General features: G+C 39.7%; 1 protein-coding gene across 3 annotated transcripts in view; it reads right to left on the bottom strand.

The window, feature by feature from the left end:
• tgfbr3 (transforming growth factor, beta receptor III) overlaps positions 1-25,627 on the bottom strand; it is an 86,340-nt gene that overhangs the window by 42,226 nt on the left and 18,487 nt on the right. For all 3 annotated transcript variants that reach the window (XM_031318225.2, XM_036007239.1, XM_036007238.1), the window contains one exon: positions 10,252-10,439. In XM_031318225.2, the coding sequence (XP_031174085.1) occupies positions 10,252-10,439 (188 nt within the window). The remainder of the gene's footprint in view (positions 1-10,251; positions 10,440-25,627) is intronic.

Raw genomic sequence — 25,627 nt, 5'->3', positions numbered from 1 at the left:
AACACCTGGAGTCACTGGCTGAGCCAAGAAATAGTTACAGTATATTATTCCCCGAAAAAAAAAAAATAGTCTAGAAATATACCGACTTACAACAGGTAATAACCGGGATTTATAACTGAGGTGCTGGTAGGCAGTTTTGTCACTTTTGGACAGAGCCAGGCTAGCTGTTTCCCCCTGATTTCAGTCTTCATGCTAAGCTAAGGTAATAGGTTGTTGGCTCTAGTTTCATATAAATCATTTAACTCTCAGAAATATAGCAAATACGTATAATTTCCAAAAGAATCCTGTCCCTTTCAATTGCTCATTAAAAAATTGCATACCTACAATTTTCGGAAAACGGATCAAACTCCATCTACTGATAAGCTCAAGAACAGCTATTAAATTAGCCTTCATGTAAAATTGTTTTGTCAATCTGCTGTTTCCAAGGTCAACAATGAACTTTAAAACTCCACAAGCCTACAGTATCTTGTTTAGTGCTATGCAGACCACAAATACATGCCTGCAGTTTAATTTATAGACTATAATTACCATTCAACCTGGCATATTGGTCCGAAAATTCGCAATTATCTTGTCAGTAGGCAATATATGAAAAGCATTGCTCTGTATCTCTCTCACACATGCACACAATGCTTATATAAGCCAACTGCATGCTAGGCTCCTGTCTCCCTTAGAAGAGATCTTCTATTTCCAGTAAAGTGTGATTTTTATCTTCTGGCACAACTCTGCGTTCAAGGACTTGTCACTGTGATGCTGCATAAAGCCATTTACCAAGAGAAACCGACAGCATAGACAGAGTGAACATGAGGCATCAAAGCCTAATTATCAGTCTTCCACAGATGTAAGCCCTGGAGGAGAGCAACACAAACGAGTGTTTAGTGATGTGGTCGATGAAAGTGAAAAGTACCTCTGATTAAAGAAAATGGAAGAAATTACTGAGCAGTTATCTATAAGGCAAACTGGATGGTGATCCAAACAAACAGATTCACTGCTTTCATTTCTTTTTTTATATTTGCTTCCCCCTTAGTCCAGACTCTGGAAAAAGCATTTGCATCGCTCCTCTGAGAATAACAACAACCAAGATATAATCATACCTGGCTTGGCTTTGAGGTCCTGGCTTTAAGAAATGGAAGAGAGAGTCAGAAGAAGAATAAGAGTGAGGTAGAGCGTTGTAAAAGAAGAGGAATTTTAAACCCAGACAGAAACATTTCCAGAAGACATGAGTCACCTGAAAACATAGGCATAAACAGAGCACTGAGGAGAGGAAGGGCCAGGAGGAACTGATGGTGAAAAAGAGAAAACTGTGGTTATTATCTGCTGTTATTCAAGGTTTAGCAAGTAAACACTGATAATACCTAGCTAGATCAGTTCTAACCAGAGCTGGGTTGCAGAATGTAAGCAGCAACAGCTGGTGTGCATCTCTGCCCAGGGAGTTGCCATCATGAGGTTTGGTAAGACTGGTGAGCATAGCAACAGACCTTGTCACACAGCCATGGTGTGGAGAGAAGAGGTGCAGAAACGCCAGGCATCAAAGTGCCTTGAATAGTGTTTGCAAGGATCAGGTGGCGCTGAGTTGTCCCTCTTGCAGCTACCTTCATGGGACCATGCAGAGAGGGTCTGCCAGGAGCAGGAGGCCACGCCTGATTGATTATCAGGAGGCTGGCACAGGGATTTGGGGGTCCAGTGTCCATTACAGTTATGGGCGTATTTGCCAGCAGCCACGGATGGAAGCTTGTCTAGACCTATCACGTTACTGAAATTACACTCCACACAAGGGACGACAGCTGTAGCAGGATAAGCAAGGCCTGTCAGAGAGCATACCATTAGTGGTGGTAGCATGTGTAAACAATTGAAATGTTAAAAAAGAAACAATACAGTTTAAAGCTTTAAATCAGCTTCAACAACAAAACGCACCAAATGGGAACAAAGAAAAACAAATGATAAATCATACACAAGCCTTTATTTTATAACAAAACCACATGGTTAGATTTAGAACGTACTGATGCCCCTGTGACAATGTAATTGTAATGCTTGATTTCTTTGTCCTGTCTTGGGCATGTGGTTGCAATTTCATGACTTTTCAAGCCAACTAAATCACACTAAGTTTAAAGTGTGCTTCATAAACATTGCGCCTCAACATTGTAATGCAATACTTACTATATGCGCCTAACAGTGTAAACAGCAGAAACCCTGCAGTCAGAGCTCAGTATCAGTGTCCTTGCAGTTTCCTTTATTGACAGAGCTGATAAAGCGCCTAATGATGCCTGTTGATTCAGAGAAAACGCAAAACATCCTTTAATTAGCTAAAAAGTAGGACTAATCTAGGAACACACTCACCCTCCCAGGAAATAATTATCAAAGAAAGCACAATGTATTCCATGACATAAAACGTAACAATGTCTGAATAACAACTACTGGCTTGCATATTTTAAATAGGAGACAGGATGGGTTAAAATAGATCCATATCCAAGATATTAACAAAAAACAACACTTCACTGGATAGATAAACTTCTGCATGTTAAACCCTGGAACATTACAAAAGTTGAAAAGAAAGGGCTGGCTAAGAACTGAAAAGTCATGGCTTTAAGAGGAGAAAGGCACAATGGCTGGGACCAATCATAGTGTGTTATCTGATGTGTGTGTATGTGCGTGTGTCTTGTCTGTCTGGATCTTGGTTCTTTCTGGATCACTGAGGGTGTACGAAAGGGAAGGGGAGCCGGACCAAAACCTTTTGACCGTTCTTATCAGTGCCACCCACATATTTGAGTGCGATGGGGATGCTACCTGGAGCCTTTCCCCTGAACTGTGATGGTAATCAGTCTGCACTCAGCTCAATGTCAAACTGCAAGAAAACAGCCTGGAAAGACGTCAAAGAGAGATTGGACTTCTGGATAGCAATCCTTGAGTGATATGGCAGAATGGCAGAACATGCTGAAGACTATAACACAGCATCAAGGCGTGGAGATGGGGTCAGGAAGACAGACCAAGATAACATCTAATAATAAAATAAAATCAATTTTTTTAAAAACAAAATTTCCAAAAAGAAGTTTTATTCGTTTCTCTGCTGTGATTGTTCCAACTGACGATGTTGGTACTTTCATTTCACTGGTAATATGTGTTGGCAGGCACAAATAGCCTAATGGTTTGTAATATCACTTCAATTTCAATGGCCACACAGGCAGTGAATTAGCTGTGGGGCTGATGTTGTTAGCCCTGGCTAAGTCTCATTTTGATTTGAGCACTTCCTACATTTCTCTGTAACTTTGGATGTTCCACCTTTATGACAAAATGTATTCACATCAGGAGAACTCCCAGGAGAAAAAAAATTGTCCTATTGAGCAATAACTGTATGACATTGGATAGCATTGTGAGGCCATACAGAAGCCCAAAATCAAGTTTAAATAAAAACATTGTGCGCTTTGTGTGTGCAGTTTGTCTTGTGTGTGAGCTCTACTCTTATCTGACACTGTGCTCTCGCCAGCTGTTTGTGACCAGTGAGCTCCTCCAGCTAGTCACTCACACAGTCGTGATATCTGCGAATTCCAGCTGATAAAACAATCATCTGCTCTACCTCACCCTGATTCAGAGCCAGTGGCTGTGTTTGATGTTTGCCTTTGGTAAACTGATTAGAGAAAGATGGCAGATTTGAGATATCACCCGCCCCTTATGTTTATTTCTTACCCTATCATCCGACAGCATCCCCAGACAGGCCTCTTGTTTTGAGTTGCTTATTTTTGCTCTACACTTTGCAGCAATTGGGGAACTAGCATCTGCCATAATGCCAAGTTCTGCATTTACACACATGTGGTGATGGTTTGTTAGCAGGGTGCAAAAGGCCACTTTAGCATGTGACAGAAGGAACATATGGAAATTTGTTCTAACTTGATACCTACACCGTTGAACTAAAGCTGGGGGAACAGAAAATAACACTTCAGGATGAGGTCATCGTTTTGGTAGAGCTTAAGTGGCAAAACACCAACACCTTCAGGTCAATAGTCAACCGACAAAAAGATATTTTGCCTCAAAATCCCAGAGGGTTTAAAGCTTGGATGGAATTTCAATTCTAGTCTACAGCACAGTCCACTCTTGACTGTAACTCTAATTTGTTCACTTGCTCTAGAAGATTAGATCTTTTTAAATAATCTAAGTGAATTCTGTTAAATTGTTTAAATTATTCTACCATTATTTGAGGAAATCACTACCCACAGATACACAAAGCCCCAACCTGGCACTACAGGCTTTACTATGACTTGCCAACCCCAAACAGTCCTACTAGTCCTATTCCAGGATACTGGCTCTCAGCCTTGGCAGTCTTACATTTTGAGGCCCACATGGGTATTAGAGAGAAAAGGGGCTTCTGTTACTTTGATCAGGACCACTGAAGCTGAGGAAATCATCACTCTTTTCTTCAGACAAATGTGAATAACACTTCAGAAATAAAAACATAAATTATTGTCCAGGTGAGCCAGTGTCCGTACAGTGTCATGTTATGAAAAAGGAGAGCTAGGAATGTATGAAACAAATGGCCCACTGTCTAAAAGAAACATTGAGTAAAAATCCAGAGTATGATAAAAAAAAAAAAAAAGACCAAAAGATTTGTTTAAAATTGCAAATTAGCCATGGTGGGCATTGTTCTGTCTTCAACTAACTGGACCAAGGCACCACTGACTAGTCAAGAAAAAAAATTCTTGAAACATTACATTTCTCCTCAACTACCCACTGGAATCAGTTTCTAACAAGATATTTCCAGTGTTCTAACAAGAATCTACAGCTAAGCTAGTGGCTCTGTAAGGCTTTGAGCTAAATGCTAATATAACATGCTAACATGCTCACAATAACAATGCTAACATGCTGATTTTAAGCAAGTATTATGTTAACTGCTAACATTTGCAACAGCTGAAGCTGATGGGAATGCCATGTGTTTTTCAAGTATTTGGTCATCAACCAAAGAGAACAATTTCATTTTTAACCATATAATGGCGCTAGTTGAAAAGTTAATGGATCACCAAGGTTGTTGCAATTCATCCTGAGGGGGCCATGTGTGCAGGATTTTATGGCAATTCGTCCAACAGTTGTTGAGACATTTCAGTAAAAAACAACCTTTAAAAGAGCAAGTAGCACTTGAGGAAAAGACAGATGATCACCATAGTCATTAGGATATATCATCTGGGGACCATGAAAGTCAGTACAAAATGTCATGGCAATCCACCCAATAGTTTTTGAGATATTTCAGTCTGTAAGTGGTGGACCGACCAACCAACTGACCGACCAACACTGTCATGCCAAATGATGATGTGAATTTCTGACTTTATCAGGGTTTTGCATTAAATGAATTGTTCAAAACTTAAACAATATTTGTTTTCCACCTGCCATGTTTCAGTACTACAACAATAAGGACGCAATAATTTGCTCACTGGTGGACATCACGAACAGTAACCAGGGAATTAAATACTGCATTTGAGCCCAGTTGTTGGCAGTGTTGGGCAAGTTACTTCCAAAATGTAATACATTATAGATTACTAGTCACTGTCATTTGAGAGTAATTAGTTATATTACAATATTACTGTCTCTGAATCGTAATGCTTTACACTACTTTTGCGTTACTTTTGAGTTACTTTCACCAAAATAACAGCGGAAGTAGGCTATGACTTGGCAGGTAGCTTGTGAATCTCACCACAGGATCAACAAAGTCTCATCTTTATCCATTTTAATACATCATAATTTATTCATAATATTTTGTATTATTAATCTGAATCTGCAAAGTAACTAAAACTTTAAAATAAATAGTGAAGTAAAACGTACAATAGCCTACTTAACTCTAGAAGTAGCCTATAAAGTAGGAGAAAATGAAAATACTCAATTAAAAGTAGCCTACCTTACAATTGTATTGAAGTACAGTATAGTTATACTTTCCACCTCTGTTAAATGTAATGCTAATATTTACATGTCAGCTGCTTGGACAAACTGCTGCCTACTCTGGCATACCGTTACCTGTTGGGACACAGATGTTGTCCCAACAGTGACGGGACAGCACCTCGCTTTAATGCAGCGTAAAAAACTCCTGAAAATAATGTCCCTCTCGCAAATGTATCTGTCTCTGCAGTCATTTCAACCACCGAATTCCAGCAACAGGAAATAACACTCGCTGACTTTTTTCTGTGCTGAAATGTTTCGCGGTGTTGGTGAATTAAAAAAACAAACAATAAAAACACCACTAAATATTGGGTTAAAATGCGTTGTAACTTGCGTTACTGAGATTGTAATGGGTATAATATATTTAAATTATATCTTTTTTACCATCATTTTGCCCTCCAAACAATCACAGACAAGCAGACATCAGTCCCTGGACAATTGTTCTCCTCCATGTTGTCTTCTATGGATTCTGCTTAGCACTTTTATTACTCTGGATTTGACGTTGCTGTGTGTTGCGTTGCGAGGGACGCAAAAGACTATTTGTAATTTGAGCGGCCAGAGCGTCTGGAATAAGACGCATCTGTAGAAATCTGATTGGAATCACATTTTAAACCACCTCCAAACGTGGTTTGGATCCAATTGGGAAAAATCACATTTCATGTGGTCTTTTGCTGTCCATCTACAATCTGGATATGCCCAAAAACTGATTTGGACTGGCAGTCTGAACAATTCAACATATATGAATTTAACATTCAAGTTTGAGTTAATTATATTCACCAAAGAGGTTATTGTTTGTGGTCCTAGCCCCACTTTTCCAAAAATACCAAAATACTCACTGGCAACAAATCTAGTTGTATACACAGCCATATTTTAGCAAAGATATGAGTGATTAGCTCAAACTGAGCATGCGGATGGACAGAGGAGAAATGGATTATGCTGCTAAGAGTGGTTTGAGAAGTTTATGTAATCATTTTATTTTCCCATGAAACTGGGATGCTGTTGGAATCCACTGTAACTTTTGTAAATCCAAACTATTTTCCTTCAAAAATGAGCAAGCTATAAACATTTCAGAGACACCTTTCAAGGCTAAAGGTGTTACTGTTTGGAGTTTATGGTTTGTTTTTAGAAAGCAAGTTCAAGAAACCTTCCACTGGAAGAGATAAACCTCCTTACTTCCAACTTTATTTGCTTTCAATTTGCTTTAGAAAATGAGGAATCAGTTTAACACTTTAGACTTGCATTGGTCAAGGATAAATATAAAGAGCACCGTGGTCCTTTTTCACAGCCTCTTAGTTCAAAGCTCCCTTGTCCAAATGTTGCCAAGGATGTTAAACATTTACAGATTTGTTTCAAATTGTAATCCTTTTTTTACACTGAATTATCGCCTCCTCCTGTCACCAAAGATGACAGATCAGGGGCAGATCATGTCAATGAGACCACAGTCTGACGCACTGTGTGCCATCCAACACAGTCTTGTTGAAGACTAAGCACTTAGGAAGAGGCTGCTTGTGTCCGAACAGGCCAATCTGTGCCCACGACCTAAATGGAAATGCAATCAAGGACCAGAGTGGGAGAGGGAATCTTATCTTATCACAAGCAGAAACCTTTACTACGGAACGCTAGGCCACCTAATCTCAACCAGAGCTGGAGTGACCTTCTGCAGCCAAGGCTGTAGGCAGGGGAACAGACAGCTGGATTTCTGCCTCCTCCGCAAAAGTCCTCACTTGACCATGGAGGTGATGGGTTACCAACAGCTGGATAAATTGACGTGAAGAGATGAATTTCACAGACCCCAAACTAAAGGTTTTAATGGACTATCTATTACAGTTATACTGGGAGTGGTCATTTACGCAGCTAATTATTCCATACAGCTGTTAACAAAGAAGAAAATAACAATGTAAAGTAAATGTGGCAATTTTTTAAGATGCAAGTACAGAGCCAAAAGACAAAGATTTAGACTTCAGGTGGCCAGTGTCCAAATTGGTTTCATTTCATGTATGTATTTCATGCACGTACATTTAAATAAATAAACTATGTAGAAGACTAAAAAATATTACATTTGACAAAATAATCAGACTTACCACCAGACTTTTACCAGCTCTTGAACCATTATTTGGTCCATCACTACCAACAGAAGGGTCTCTTGAGAGCAAGTGAAAATAAGATATAGACAGCCAGGCTTAAGGGTTGTGACAGCTTCAAGAGCAGTGAAAATATGGTTAAGATTGTTTTACTTTGGAAGCGTCCTTGTTGAAACAAGTTTAAAGACAGAAAAAAAGAAATATTGTCATTTATGTCAAAAATCCTTACTGTTACTGACTTAAACTTGCATTCAACAATCTGCCCCATAAAAGATGACTGGTTACTCAATGTGCAGACAGGGTATGCATTGTACCATGTTGGGCCCAATTTGCCTTATTACATTGCATCCTTTGCAATGTGTCTTTTGCACATGCATCCATTGCGATGTCAATGCTGAAACAAACTCCTGCTCAGCCCTACATAATGACAAGATTGTAATCAAATAATTAAATTAAACTGTAACTGCTTTAACTCCTCAACCATACATTGTGTGGAGTAAACATACAACAGAAGACAAATCCTTCTCATTGTTATGATCACATAAATATATAATTTAAGTTCATGTAGTAAAGCCCCAGAACAAGCACAGCACTGAAACCAGTCATTTCTGTATTTACCTGCTGATGCATCATACTCACACGCACTGTTTCTGTATGTTTGGCCTTGGCAACGTTTAAGCCTACATCAGCAGCAAAATTGCAATGGCAAGTCTATACATGCTCCTTTTCACACTGCTGTGACTGAGGGGGGTGGGAACGTGGGACAGTTTAAAATCCAGATAAAGCGTTTTTAAAGGCCGTGGGCCTGTGATTCATCTTCAAACTATGGCTAACGTTGAGGAGACCTGCCATGAGACATTCTGTATAACACCTGAAGACAGGGAGTGGTTTCAAAACCGACATCAACTTATGGAACACTATCAGGAGATGTGCTGACAGTTTGAATGAGCGCACTAAAGAGGTCTTGTTAAAAAACAAATAAGTGGTTGGAAAATACCTCAGTGCAGACATTTAAATGACTAATCGCTGTCTTGTTTTTCACTCTCTAGAAAGTCAAAGGTAAGGTAAGGGAAGCCCATCTGGTCATCAGAATCAGAACCAGGTTAATTGCCAAGTAGGTTTTCAAATAAAAGGAATTTGCCTTGGTGTTTAGGTGCACGAAAAAATTAAATCATGACGTCTGGAACATGTTTATTTTACTGTACCCAGTGAAGCCTCCAATAACAATTGACACAGATATTTATGATGTGTTAAATCTCGGTTACAATAGCATTTAAAATGGCAAAGGTTTTCAACAAAATCTTGCCGACATGGTGAAGTAAATTTACGCATTTTGTTCATGTCAAGTTCAACTTTGGTGAATTTTGACGCTCAAACTTGCACCATTTGCTTACCTCTGAGGGAATAGAGAACCGGAGAGTCCAAAATGGAGGAGGTTATCATAGCTTGTTAGCTGTGTTGCACCATTTCTTTTAATTAACCCTTACTGTCAGAGTATTAACTGCTCAACACAAGAGGCATGGCCTTTAGACAAGTATGAGACATGGTGCAAATATGTCCCTTGAATAAACAGTGCAAACTTAATGTCCCGTTAATGACCGCGCCATTAATGATTAATCCATTTAAATAATAATGGAAATGGAAATGATTAACAATATTCCAAGGGGGAGTAAACAGTGCAGTACAAAAAAATACAAAGAACCCAGGAACAAACATAAGCATGTTCCTGCCTTGTAAGCGTGTAAGCCACTAGCTCATTAAATAGAATAGTTTACAAACTAGCCATGCGATAATCCTTCATCAACAAGCCTCTAGTTTTGGCTCTAATTTTTGGATGAATTTCACTGTACCACTCACTGTCACCGGGCCTTTAATACCTCACTTTGGGCAAGAAGCTTCCTCTAAGCAAAAGGGAAAAGGACTGGCAGCCATTTTCAGAGTCATTGGTTAAAAATAGAGCAAACAAGGGCGGTGGAAATGTCAAATGCAGCACTCTTTATCAGGCTAAACAATAAAGTCCCCAGAAGATAAGACGACATGGAAGGCAAATCATATCTTACTTGACTATATTGTTAATCTTGAAAAAGCAATACACAACTCTCTGCCTATACTGATAGTAAATATTGGTTTAGAGAATTGTTTAGTGCTTCACTATGTACTATTGTAGTTCAAAGTCTAATCTTGACTGTTTTTATTTTGAAGAGTTAATAATGGTGGTAGACAATATAACTCAAGTTAACTTTTACTAAGGGTGACTCACTTCAGCTGGGCTGTTGTCTGGTCCGTCTGGAACATGTCCCCTCAGGTTGATGATGTGGACCTCTTGAGGGAGGCTCGTGGTGCCCCTGCTGGCACAGCCTGACAGGGCGGTGAAGCTCCTTAACGTGGCCTGTACAGGGTGTCCCATCCCCACCGGCAGCAGCTCACATGGGCTGCGAAACAATGGCCCTGCAGTGAAGAGAAGACAACTGTATGAATCAGAATCAGAATCAGAAATACTTTAATAATGATATGAAGTATGTGCAGGGATTCAAATGGCATGTCTCACAAGATGTTGACTTATTTATGTAAATCATGTATGAGCTCTTTCTTGTAGTGAACCCAGTAATGTACCGTAATAATCTACTCCAGAAAAGAGTCAGACATTTTATTTTCAACACGTAGAACAACAAATACAAAATGCTAGTCTTTCTGAGAAATGTACCATTCATAATGTCCTTTGTATTGATGTGTGGTGTTGGTGATGGTAGTCTCATTAGACTATTTAACACTAAATACCCATTTAATGAGGTGCATGTTTTTTACAAGTACAGTAAGTCCCCATTCTGAAAAGCAACAATTACTAACAAATTATACATTACCAGAATAATTCAGCAAATGCACTTTTTCAGTCCTTTAGTCTATAATGTAGTTTGTTCTTCTGGACAATGAAGCATCTCTCAGTCTAACCCCTTATAAGCAAAGTAACCTTTAAAACATATAATCAACACACAGCATTCCAATTAAAATTCTCTTAAGGCAATTTCAAGTTTTTATATTCCTTAAATGGTCAAATTTTGCACTCTGTCTTGTAAAGCCTGTAACTAACTATTAGCTGGCCTTAGTTAGCCACTTAGCCACTAGTTGCCTCGAAGATGTGACAAGATCCTGGACAAAGCATGGTCTACAGGAATGATCCAGTTCACACTGGCCAACTCTCTATATGTCATATAGTACTACTGTACAGCGATCTCAGTAAACAATCAAAACTGCTGAAGCAGATGTATCTGATAGGTCTCACAAAACGTAACAAATGAGCAAATCACCATTGCAAATGGGTTTTAAAAAAGTCACGCGAGAGGGTTTACACTTTGAGAATTTCTTTTTTGACTGACTTATTTCCGTGACCATTGTGATTAACACTAACGGCACCTTTTCCTTACATCCTATAAAGATAAGGCATTCCTTGTTGCAAAAAACAGAACTCCTTTTAATTTGATAAATGTCCTCATGTGATGTCACTTGAGTCAGTGTTGGTTGGGGCTGAAGACTACAAGTTTGAAAATCTCTGATGTCTCTGAAAAAGAAATTTCTGAAACCTGGTGTTTTGGAGTTAGAAATAAGGGAGTTTACCAGGCCTCTGTATCCTCCTTATCTCAAGGCTACATCAGCTGCTACTATAAACCGGATCTCCAACAAGACCATCGGCAGTCGATATTTGCATTGAGGCTAATGTAGGTGCCAGATTTTGACAGGAAGAGGATGCATGCAAAAAGATAATATCTCTGGTTCTGCTGCATTGATTTTTATCGACAATGTTATAGAAGTGCAATGCTAAATGGGTGCAGTGTCCTTTTAAGAGAAGAAAAGATAAATAACAATGTCTGTAAAAAATGGCTTTCTTATTATAACTAGGCTTATTATATATATTATATATATATATATAACTAGGCTTATTATATTCTATCCTATCATTATTTCATGTATATTGTATCCTTTTACTTCATGTATATTCTGTATGTGTGATGTGTCTGATATTTTTGCTGCTGTAACACCGGAATTTCCCATTTTTCTATCTGTCTATCTAACTTGATTTAAAAAAATCTTACAATGGGAAAAAAAACAGGTGGCTTCTCGTTATGGCAATTGTTTAAGTAATGTGATCAGTTATGATAATATCTATATATAATCTTTATCAGCCATGAAATTCCAAATTGGTGCATTACTAGCAAAGAGGGACGGATGGTTATGGATGCTTATTATCTCCCTTTAACTCTTTGTAGGTGCTCTCATTTTAGTCACCGACATCACAGCAGCCACGACTACAAACAACAGTAACTGATCCCGGTCAATCAAGCAAAGCAGCACTCAGCATGGTGTATGGACACTGAAACTCAGTCTGTTGGGTCTCAGTCAGTGTTTTGTCTACTGCATAGTCAGCTGTAATGAACAGTTCAGTGATCTGGGCTACCTGACTAAAACAAAGATGCACTGATGATTACAGGATCACACTTAAGATCTGCATTTGTTCTTGCATGATATGGAACTTCCTTTTCAGCCACAAGCTTTCAGGTGGTTAACAAACTTCACCACATCCTGAGATTGTTCTTTACGTTCTACATCTGTATGACCCACTTAAGCATATTCAAAGCGTATCTGCACAACCCACTTAAACACATTCAGGGTGTAACTTGCAGATACACAAGTATACACCCATCTCACATGAAGTCAGAGTGGCACAAAAACAGTGCTACGGTTTGAGTGAGGTACCAAACAGCTCTTTTCCATTAGTGTCATGTATACTATGAGAATGTCCGTAGCCAGGTTTTTCCACGGGGTCAGACCTTGTATTTTACCCCACAGCCTTGTGCCAGCCAAGACCCGCTCACATTTCAAACACATAACGCCAAACACGCAAAGGTTGCCAATAGCAATCAGATGGAACATTTGGAAATCATTAAAGTCTAAGTGAAAGACAGCTAGATAACAATGTTAAATTCTCCCCCAACTGACTCCAAAAACACAGTACCTCAACATGGGGGTACAGCTAAGGGGACTTTTTCTTTTTGCTCTGAACATATAGATATTGTTTTCTCTTTCCGTGCTGTCCAATAAGCCTATGTTACATCAGCATAAAGCCAGAGATTATGTATGGCATAGCTCCCCTCTCCTTGTTGTGAGAAAAAACAGAGGCTTTATTGTTACCATATTTGTCTCTCGAGACAAATCCCAAGCCCTTAACAGCTGTCTCAACCTGGACTTTGTGTTGTCTCTTGTTGCTTGTGAATCACTCCAAGCCCAGATAGATTATCTTAGAAACTGTTTTGGTAGCATACATATATTAAAACATGGCAAGGTCTTTCTATTGTGATAAAAGGACAAGGCTTAATGGCAAAAACCTACGGTGCATCAATGTTTTAACACCCCCACCCCCCCCTCCCTTTTTCTCCCAAGGGACCGAAGCCCAACAATGTCATCAAGCCTCACTCCCACAAACACTCTGTCTGAGGGCACTCACTTTTTCCCCTCACACATGGAGAATAACAAACAACTGCCAGACAAACAAAGAAAAACCTAGTTCTTTCTGGGAGACCGCCAAAAGATTACAATACACTTTGGGCAATGTTCTGATTGCTTAATAATACAACAGAAAAGACAGGCATGTGGAGGGAAAGAGTACCACATAGATACATGGATAGAAGAGTAGGGCTTTTAAAGTTTCATAGTAATGTTTTTGCTGAGTCTTTGTGCCTTTTCACACCTAAAATTCCGAACCAAGGTACCGGACCATGGTCCATGTTTTTGTTGTATTGTATACATTTGATGCGGTTAGTTTTGGTCTCACCCTGCAGACTGACGATAGCCTGCCAGAACTTTCTGTATTTGGTCCGAAAGTCCGAACCATCCAAAAAAATGCTTTCAGTCTACAAAACTAGCGGGACCATTGTTCAGTTTGATCCGGACCAAGACTACCTCTTTTGGACGGATCAAATTTCGGCTGTTTGGTCCGGGCCATGGTCCCGGGGAGGTTTCATACCTGTAATTTTGATTTGGATCAAACTGACAAGTCAGAAAGACCAGACCATACGAGGTAGGTGTAAAGCACACTAAGAGTGGTAATATCAGTTAGTTAGTCTGTTTAATACTTTGCTCAAGAGCAAGAAATCCCAGAAAATAGATATTCGTTGTCCTTGGAGACGGTTTAAGATGATTACTGACAATTTTGGTAACCTCTTTGACCATGATTACTACTGAGCACTTTGTTGCTGACAAGAGGTGCAAGAAAACAACCCTTCTAAATAGGGAAGGAGGATGTAGGGAAGAGGCCTTGGTCCACACACTTAACGACCCTGGCCCAATTTGACATCACGGCTGGTGTGAGCTCTAGTTATGATGCTGTGGTCATTCCTCTGGTGCCACTCTTATAACAAATTTGAAATTTTGAGCTTAAAGATATAATATGTAATATAATATGTAATATTTCTGCATTAAAATACTAAGAATGACTATACTTCCTATAGTATGTAGTGTTTTGACTGTTTGGAACGGCCGATTGCTTAGTCATTAGTTTTACTTCTACCACTACTAATACCAGCATCGACAACTCCAGTTTTAGTTGATGAAAGGTTATTACTTTTTAGTCAACTTTTAGTCATTACTTTTGGTCAAAATGTTTCTCCCTCAATTTGTCAGCTATTTCTTAAATTTATCTTATTCCCGTGTCAAATATCCTTTACAAATATACTTTTCAGTTAATCTAGTCCCCCCAAAACCAATTATTTTGTCATTTAAGTCAAACTGATTTCACATAAGATTTTATCTGATATATTTCATCATTATCTGATGAAAAACACAGATGCCTACTGAAACTTGATCTGTTCGAATTACTTTAGCCGTTTAGGACAACCGATCGGAACAGAGTGAGTCACTCACTCACAGAGACTCCCGCCTTTATTAGTGAGATTATGTGTTTTGTCAAATAATTTAGAATCAATTGATGCTTTCAAATAAATTTACTTCATTAGATGAAGTTGATAGAAGTCTCACATAAATCTTCGCAAATGACTCAATCATGATCTAAGGACATACAGTTGTTTCACTATGATAACTTACAGTACATCTATGAACCTATAACATCACCTATAAACTTTAAAAAGTAAACCTTTAAGATGATACATAGCAGACAACGCCTTCATCGGTCATTAGTGTTCTAATCCTATCACATGAACTATTACCATCAGCCAAGCTCAATGAACAGAAAACAGTTTTAAAAGGGAAAAAACACAATTGGCCCTGCTACAGCTTTGTGTCTTCGGTCACCTTATCTGTCTGCCTTTCTCCCCTGCTTCTGTCTACCCTCCTCTCCAGCCATGTTTCCTCGGTCATCGATGGAGTACAGAGTATGTCCTGTCCAGCTGCTACTAGTACCTTTAACGTTAGCTGGTCAGGCCAAACGCCCACAGCAGAGGAATGAGAGAAGCTGTTGTTCAATCTGTCTGAAAAGAAGTCAAGTCTGGGCCTACCAGACACTCTGCAGACTATACCACCTTAACCCAACAGATACAGCCAAATCTGATGGCAAATCTGATACTCCAGTTGTAACAGTAATCTCTAAAATGTATTAAAAGTCTTCAGGGAGATGAGAGCACCAACTGTATAAAAGATGAATGCCAGAGAGTGTAACCCTAACTATATCCTACAATAAATATATGCTAAACAAATCTGTTGAGTCCATCTAGACCCTTATGTAGCTTGCAGCTTACCATTTTTGGTACCTCAGTACCAGATTATTGTGGTACACCTACTGTACAACAGTATTGTGGTAAGTTACATATCAATAACTCCAGACGTGTCAGGGTAAATCAGCAACAGTGAGTATGTTTACATGCACACCAATATTCCACTATTATTCCAAATATGACAATATTCCAAATTGGATACAGGTAATGAAACAGCATGTTCCGGTTGGATATTTCGAATGAGGCCTTTTTCCGAATATAGCATTTTTTTGATTAAGACGTGGGATTCCGCTATTATTTGGGTTTTAGAGGCATTCTTTGGACATGTATACAGCGCGTTCGGAATACGCGTCTCAATCTGAGTTTTTACCGCAGGCTTGTGGTCAGCTCTGTGCGTTGCTATGGTTGCTGTACACAAACCAACCAGCCAACAGTTTGCAAGGCTGCAGACTAGATAAGAAGTCTGGTCAAGGTCTGGCAAAGTGAGACTAGTCAAAGTGTAAAAGATGAAAGCAGCGTAATAGTCATTTCAAAAGTAAGATAAAATCATTTGAAATGTCAACTGAAGAGTAGGCAGGGTTTTTCCTATCATTATAAGGCTTAGGCACAGCACCCAAGCCGTTTTGGGCACAGAGATATTGCTACTATCACAATTTATTAAAGCCCAAATGTATTTCAAAACCTACAAATATTTAGTTTGCTATCACATAAGACAAATAAAAGTATAAAATCGTCACAATTACAGTAAAAAGCTGGAACTTGGGGATGCTTAGCATTTTCGCTTAAAACATTACAATAAATAATGATTAACGGGCTGCCAGTGGTGCTGCTCTGCTACAACCTGGACAACTACGCAGCTGCGTAATTGTGTTTACTTGTGTTTGTTTGCACTTGTGTTGCACACTGTATTTTATCTATTATATTATGTATTGTATCTGTTCATGTATGTATTGTATTATATGTATTTTTATGTGGCATCTTTTCTGTTCAAGACAAATCTCCCTCGGGGCAGATAAACAAATCTTGAATCTTAAAAAAGAATGTAATGAATCGTTTAGGATCGAGACAAATTTATCCATCTGTTATAGGGGCATTTATCAATACACTATTCTCCTATCTTACTAGAGATAAACGCCTGTTTCCAAAGAATGCACTTTGTTGCCTTCCAAACTGCAGCACTGAGCCAAGATTTGGGTTCAGGATGTGATGTCAGTCTGTGTGCCAGTTAGGGACAAATCTGATATTCCCACAAAGCCATTTCCGAAGATAAATAAACAGAACCTCCCCCTGTGTGTGTGTGTGTGTGTGTGTGTGTGTGTGTGTGTGTGTGTGTGTGTGTGTGTGTGTGTGTGTGTGTGTGTGTATGTGTGTGTGTGTGCATACACATCCAACCACATGTTCATAGTTCCCAGTACCCTTTAGCATGCAGGCTAATTGTGTTTCTTCATACGCATAAGAAAGTCATAGCAGTTAAGAGTACCTCACACATGTCAACACATAAAACAGTGACAACAATGTGTTTACATGTACATGAATCACCCATTTATGATCGATTATTTGAGTATGTTTTCAGAAACCTAGATACGCTACCTGGAGTACTCCAAAAGAAATCGTATGTATATACCTTTTCCCGGTTATTTAGCACTGCCGACTACCTGCTCAGCCGCGGCTTCAACCAAGTGACGCAACAGAAATACATGTGAATGTGTCTCACTTCTGGAGAGACGGTGGAGCTCAGAGCAAGCTGCTGTTGGTGATCGTGATAGGAAATGTACAGTGTAGTGTTTATTGCACAGCCCCTGCGGAAATAAAATGCAGTAATCAGAAACCGAGTTACTAGTATTTATTATGTAATCGGGGAATATTAATAACCCCATTTATATGTGCTCATGTAAACACCATACCCTGAATATGATCATAACTGGGATTAGCTTCATAAACAGGTTATTCGTGTCCATTTAAACACACTCATTGTCATAATTCTCTATCTGAAAAAACAATGGAGCAGAGGAAGACAATATTTAAACTTAATGCATTTTGAATACAGGTCCAATAATGGAAAGATATAATAAGGCCAATTTGATTTCAATAAATACAAAGTAGCACAAAGGGGGCTCTTTGTTTCTATATATCTCCTCCCTGTATGAGATATCCCAGATTCCATATGAACTACAGGATTAAATGAATCCTCTGGTCTCTTTTCTTGTTTACTGCGGGGCATGATTCCCATGGACCATGAACTATGTAAACCAGTTTAGGGAACGTAATATTCTGCCCTTTTTTGTTTTCCTAAGGGGCTTTGAACTAAAGAATCACTAACTCCGCAGTGTTGACATTAGCGCAGCCCACTCACCCTTGAACCTTGAGCTACTACTACAGGAAGCGAGTAAAGCCTTTCATAAGGGTAGTGTGGGCTCACTTCATTGGCCTGCCTATGAAAAGAATTTATCTCTGGACTGTAAAATCAGAGGCATAAGAGGAGGAAGGAATGGGATGAATGGAGGAGGGTAGGGGTGAGCCCGAACTCCATTAGGGAAGTCGTAAACTCTCCCATCAAAGTGTGAAATCTGAAGTCACATCACATATCCTGCAAACCTCTCTGGAACTCAATATTACCCAAATACTTTTTATTGGTCATCAACCATAATCTTGTCAGCTGGTATATAATTGAAAAAAAAATAGCTAAAAGACAGGAGTTTGAATGGAATATATTTGATCTATGTGGGAGATGCATGGGTGTGCAGGCATAGCTTTTTCAGTTTGAGAGTATGTTAACAGGTGTTCAGGCAATAAATTACATCCCTGTGGATGTAAAAACTTCAGCAACAGTGAAGGCACTGAATACAAAGAAAAACCAAGTGCCATTACAATGCATCTCTCTTATTTGAAAGTGCGTAGGTTTGAGAGGGGGCACAATAAAGGAAGATAGTGAAGGCTCTTCTTTCATACAGTCTGTTCAAGGTGGGATTGTTGTGCTTTTATTCTGCCTCTCTGTCTGTATAAAAGTTGCAACCTGATCTCACAGAATTCCGTGAAATGAACACGGCCCCTTAACTCAAAATCTGTGGCAGTTTCACAGAATCGCAAAACATTCCGTGATGGGCCCACGGAAGAGTTCCGTTAAATGAACACGGCCCCTTAACTCAAAATCTGTGGCAGTTTCACAGAATCGCAAAACATTCCGTGATGGGCCCACGGAAGAATTCCGTAAAATGAACACGGATCGCCGAAAATTCCGTGATGGGCCCACGGAAGAATTCCGTTAAATAAACACGGCCCCTTAAGTTAAGGAAAAGGTCATGGGTGGGCTTACGGTTCCGTGACACGCGGGAAGAACGGGACGGAAAAGAAGAAAGCGACTTTAGGAAACTTGACATGCAGGACTTGAACCCCGGTCTCCTGGGTGAAAGTCCTGGGTTTGACCCATCCACCACCCCAACCAACCTCCTAACGCGGAATTTCGGCCTTACATAGTACTCGCTACCGTAGTCGCTCTTAATGCTACGTCATCTTCTCATTGACTTTACATTGGCATTGTTTTCCGTGGTGGCCACACGGATTTTTCACACATTCCGTGCCACCACCACGTAATGCGCTGTTAACAATTTGTGATCATTTCACGGAATTCTGTGCGACCAGGCTGAAAAGTTAGGAAGACAGAATGGGGGTACAGAATTGTTGTGCCTTTAAGCTGACAGCGGAGGTAGTAACAGAGCCGAAATTGACAACTGTGTACAGTAAAAGGGACAGCCGGCATGGTGAAGCTACACGCAATAGTGATGCACGAGTCGACCCACAGGTGGATCAAAAAATGACAAAGTAGCTTTCAAAGTATCCTAGTTATTATGAACTTACAGAAACAATGTGTGCAATAATCCACCTTCCCTTTTCCTCTCTCTCGCTCTCCCTCTCTTTCTCTCTCTCTCTCTCTCTCAGTTGATATATTATGTGCAATAAAAGCTAGATACAATATTTTTCTGTTACTGACAGTGAGCCTGGTTATTATTCATCAGCCCTGACAGATAAGGTGGGCACCTGTTGATAAACCATCATCGTTAGTTGAAAAAAATACACGACCAATTATGAGCAGCATATGAAGCCACAGGCAAGCAAAGGAGATGGAAGTGGGTACATTTCTCTCCTACCTCTAAATGCAGACATAAATCAGAGGGCTTTGAAGAGATGGATGACAAGACTAATTCCCAAAGGGAACACAGGAGCCACTGTGTAAAGTGAGACAGCCGAGCATGTGTGCATCTGACTAAAGACTTTACTGGCTGTGCTGCCACTGTATGTCTTTACTGATGCGTGCTGACATGTGCTGTCTGGACCTATAATATCAAAGAACAAAAAAGTTGTCAGCGCAGTTACAAAACAAGAACTGGCTGTTCGTGAATCTAAAAAGTAGTAAATGGTTAAGCTATAAAAACATGCAAAAACTGGTCCAGTATCAGTAAACTAACTTGTTAACTAGTTAAGAGTATACACAGAATACTACATATGTAGTCAACTAGTTAATAATGTAAAACGTGTAATATATTTCTTCAAAATTCCTTACATTCCTCAAATACAAATTAGTTATTGTCGCACCCTGAGCAGAACCAATGGTAATGACAGAAAGAGTGGCACAAGTAGCACCAACAGTGTTGTGGCATTATTATACAGTGGTTTTGGTTATGTGATCAGCCATCAGCTCACCCTGCACATTGCAGTACTTAGCATTACTAAAAGTACTGGACCATAAGTGCCTTTCCTGGTTAAACAGGGCAATGGGAGAGATTTCTGTCCTGCTGTTTTCAAGGGCATCTCACTCATCAATCATAAATGCCTGCAAAAGCCATGTTCTCTGACAGCAGCTTGGTGGGGGTTCGGGAGCTGCCACTTCATCTGTTCACAAAGATTCAAACCCAGTAGGGGATGCAGGGAGGTGTGCCCTGGGGTCACTTGTGTTATCCAACTTATATCCGCTTCAATTCATTTGTGTTGGATCATCTGCCTTGTCAGAAATCCTCAACAGACAATATTTAATATCATCTACCAGCAGTGATGGAAAGTCAATATGTCAGACAGGCTGGGGAAAAAGGTTAGTTGAGAGCTTGAAGGACGCTTGTTGAGTTACTGTCTTTAAATCCGGAAATTCCAAAAGCCACAGAATGTAAAGATGTTTGAACATTATGAAACATGTTGTAGAGCCCACACAATGCTGTAAATCATAATGCACATTACATTTGCAATTACACTTGCACAGTTCATCTATGTCATGCCTCAATGGATGATCTAAATCAGAACGATATTGTTTCTGGGTATATTAGAAAGAGCCATATGTAGCCCTATCTGTTCTAATTTAACATCCAAATTGACACAGACACACACACACCATCCCATACCCAGGAGAAATACAGATAAGTCTGGGCTCACTGATTTGTTAGGGGCATGTGAAAAGGATTTTGCTCAATCAATAACACCAAGCACATGTAGTGCATTGATGTTTTTTTTAACATCAATCAAGTAGCGGCCAAAAAATATGTCCTTCCTGTGATCCTGTGATATTTTACAAAAACATCATCACTCAGATGTGATAAAAGGGGTCTTTGAGCAAGTTGCCATCAACAGAAAGCAAAGAGTGAAACAATGCTGGGCCTTTGTACCAGTGTGTGAGCCCAGTGTGAAGGAGTCAGAGAGGTGAGAAAGGGCAAGGCAGACAACGTTTTCACACAAGCTGGAAGGGACTACATTCCTCCAGGGTTCTTCAGCTTCAGGAAAGGGAGGGCAAAAGAGAAGAATGACTTGTCAAATGCCATGGTGTTTCGTGTTTTAACACGTACAAAGGACGCTGGGAAGGCCTCTTTACTGGACAGTTAACAAACGGAAAGTGTGATGAATAATTTTGTTTGTTTGAACAATCACCAGACAATATATGCTATGAATAGAAGTTCAGTGAAAAATACATAAGCTAGAAGGTGATATACATAATGTTGTGCTACTAAATTGCCATTAGAAATAAGTAGGTTTTTGGTTTGTTTGTTTTTTGTGCAGATGCTTCAAATAATGTTAAATGTTAAAAGTATATTACAGCCCAATGTATGTAGCTATCCCACTGTAGATAATGGTTATTTTATTACTACAACTAACTAGACCACCACAACTACTGTCTCTATAGATTGAAATTAAATTTTGAAAAACAAGTTTAACACAAATAGCTGTTATTTAGGGCAAAGTAAAGGGCCTGCTGTTATTTTTTGGACAGACACTCCTGTTTTCCAAAGGGCCATTCCAAAATTGGGACATGGTCTTTCAGCAGGACTCATCTGGTGGAAAAGGAGCAGGGAAGGTGAAGCCCCAGGAGGGGCTGGTCTGATGAAAGACACCACCTGGAAGCCTTCAGCTAGAATCCCATATTATCATTCGTTTTGTAGATACGGAGTCACACACTCAAATGTTGGCAGCACAACATATTTTATTTTTTGCTGCTTCCGAAGGTAATCTTAATAGAGGGAGTCCAATTTCTTACAATTACTCTCCCTTTCTTCGATGAAGTCACCCTCTGCATAACTCTCTTACTCTAACTCTCCCCAGCTCCAGTGGCTTTTTTTTATTGGGATATGAAACACAATGGAAAACGCACAATCACAACAGCTGTCTCCCATTACTGGCTTTGACCGAAATTATTTACACGCCTGCTTACTGGAACTTTGAAGAGAGAGAGAAAGAGAGAGAGATGGGGGAAGGGGGGCGGGATTCGGTTTACTCCTGCAGATTTGCGTAAGCATCCTCTTAACGGGAGGCTGACAAGATATGATGGAGTTGGACGAAGATATGAGTCTATCAGTAAAGACACGTCTGCTGCAGCTCAGGTGCTCTTTCTTGTGTGTGTGTGTGTGTGTGTGTGTGTGTGTGTGTGTGTGTGTGTGTGTGTGTGTGTGTGTGTGTGCATGCGTGCGTGCGTGCGTGCGTGCGTGCGTGCGCGCGTGCGTGGGTGTGTTTGTGTGATAGATAGTCACAGACAAGGTCAGAAAGTAAGCAAATCAAAGTAAATATTCCACAATCTAATTTATACACTGCTGTTACTTAAGATGGGTGATACTTGGGTGACCTTTATTCAGTAAGCAAAAGATATAAACAGGGGCAGCATGGCTGCCTCCTCCTTGACAGCGGTGTTAAGATAAAGGCCTCACCATGGGGGAGAGCAGACCTGTAATTAGACACTCACGGGACTCCCGTTGCTATGTAAACATCCCAACCACTCTGCCACACCGCCTCTGTGCTGCGCTGTTCCGACTCCTCGCATGAATCACAGGGCAACATCTGGTTTAGCATGCTGGAAGGGACATTGTCGGTTTGGCACGCTGTACGTGTGTGGAGTGTGTCAATTTGGACCAGACGACCTACGCCTGCGCCTGCCTCTCTCCTCCCCCTGGCTACCCCAACTCTCAGATTACAGTGGTTGCACAATGCATTTTGGCAGTCCCCCTCTTGCTGGCCCTATGAAAGCATTGTAGATATGAAGACGAACCTTTTGCTCAACTGTAAGGGGAAAAAACATTAAAACCACTTTTGGCATCACAGTGACTGCTTTCTGCCAAGAGTACACAAAAATGCAGAGAGAAAGTTGTTTTCTGTAAAAAAAAAAAAGTTGAATGTTTGCGCTGTGAATATGAGCATTGTTTAATTCCCTTTCCAGTTATTGTTTTATTTAACAATCCCGTAAGACTATGTGGTTCCACAATGAATTGCTGACGGATTTGCACTAATAGCTCCATCATTCATCAAGCTGCCCCATAAGTATAATCAGGAAAGGCGATAGGAGGAGGAGAAAGTACTTCTGCAATCAATGATGCTGATATGTTTTTCAGTGAGTCACCAGCCTGACGTTGTGCCTCCAGTATAACCAGCATCCTGCCGACGTTGTTTCTGGCAAGTGCCTCAAATTAATATCTGGCATGGCTCCTACAAGACTCTATTTCACAACGAAACCAAAACGCAGCCCAAACGTCCACAATATATCTTTCACAAAATAACCGTTTTGGCAAGCTGAGGAGAGGCAACCACAAAATGGTTGTAAGGATATGGAAGAAAAAGTTATAAACAACAAAAAATAGAGTGAAGCAGCAGAACACAGCCTTGAAATATGGACGTCAAGGTGCTCTCAGTCTGACTTTTAGGAGTTATGGGAGGCCCAGATCCTGGATTGCATTACGCTGAGAGAAGACTCATTGCAGACTAATCTAAACATTACGTAAGAGCTCTCCTGACAAGTTTAGAGGGCAGATGTGACTGTTTACACAGATGCTGCGAGATGATAGAAATACACAGAAAAAGAGAGAGAGGTGAAAGATAGGCTAAAGTGGTGGTGTAAAAAAAGATGACATAATAAATAGGCTTACCACTGAAAGTGAGAGAAAAAAGTTAATTTGGCCAAATAGAGGTTAAAAATTGTCTTTTAATCTTGAAAATGTGTTTATTATGTGCCTTTTACCTCTTAAAAAATCTACTGTTTTCTAACTCAAGAGCATCTGAAGATTTTTCCATAAATCACTAAGTATACTCGCTGCCAGTGCACTTAGGGGGAAAGGGCATTTGGTTGTCTAACTGTAAATATCTGTCCCTTGTGACACAGTACAACAATGCGTTGTGCCGTGTGAGGAAGAATTTAGAGGAAAACTTCATACGTGACTCATTGTGTTTGAGATCCTGGCATTGTGGGAGAAATTATGTTTGCTCTGCCCACAGTACACACTGACTACACTGCTATTGTTTGAGTAAAAGTTAGCTCTCTGGAGTGTGGTTCAAACCTCCAGAGAATAGAGAAGAACTTTTGAAATAATAACCTATGGCGGCAGACTGAAAGCATGAAAAACGTGAGTGCTGGCTATGTAGCATGCCTTCTACCGGGTAATTATTCCTGTGCAACCACGGAAAAACAACACGGGATGTTGCAGATTAAAGGTGGAGTGAGTTTGAGTCCAAAGTCGTGCATTGAACCCATCTCTGTAAACAGGACATCTTACAATCTGAGAAATGGAAAAGAGGAATGTACACTAGATTCTCAGTGTGGTTCGTGCTAGATTGTTGCCAACTTGACCAATTTTTCATCACTCTGTGGGGCTGAATGTCAGGCCTAGGTCAGTAAATTGAATATTTTGGTCAAGCAATGAAAACCACTGCTGAATTTTTAAGCCAATGTGGACAACAGTAACAATTCCTTAAATTAATAGTGGCCAACTCCACAACAATTTGAAACTTTGACTACTTCTAGCCAGTACAGTTATGACCACACACACCCAACCTCTAACTCATTTATGCAATGAGAAAAATAAAATAAAATAAGAAATAAGCATGTTTTTTATTTATTTTGTTATTACTGTTGGGAATAATTTTTAATTATACCTTCCCAAGTAATCGTTTGTTGCTAAACAAGGGCAAAGCTAGAGTGGTTTCCAGGAACTGGCTACTGTTGAAATATGATTGGCAGTTAGACTGATTCAATGAATTTGCCTGAAATGTTGCATTTTTATTACCATACTAAACATAAAACTATAGTAATATGTTAGAGAAATCATATTTTAACCTTTTGTTTTACCCACAATAACAGCAGGTCTCTGTTGGTCAGTGGGTTCACCACTTTAATATCTCAATAACTAGGGGTGCACGATATTGAAAAAATGTGATATTGCGATATCGATAATGAATATTGCGATATCGATATTAATTTCGATATTTTTAAACATATGTAAAATTACCAAAGTTATGGGAAAACGCATCAAAATAGATTTATAACAAATAAAACAAGTTTTCTTACAACGCAAGGTTTATTTCAACTGACAGTCATATTGGACTGGTCCAACATGTGTCTACAGAACAGGACATGTTTTACTGCTTGGACAGTATAAAATAAATAAATAAAGAGCATGTCTATAG

The sequence above is a fragment of the Sander lucioperca genome, chromosome 11, assembly GCF_008315115.2.
Source record: "Sander lucioperca isolate FBNREF2018 chromosome 11, SLUC_FBN_1.2, whole genome shotgun sequence".
Classification (NCBI taxonomy): domain Eukaryota; kingdom Metazoa; phylum Chordata; class Actinopteri; order Perciformes; family Percidae; genus Sander; species Sander lucioperca.
This window is presented reverse-complemented; position numbering and strand designations above follow the sequence as displayed.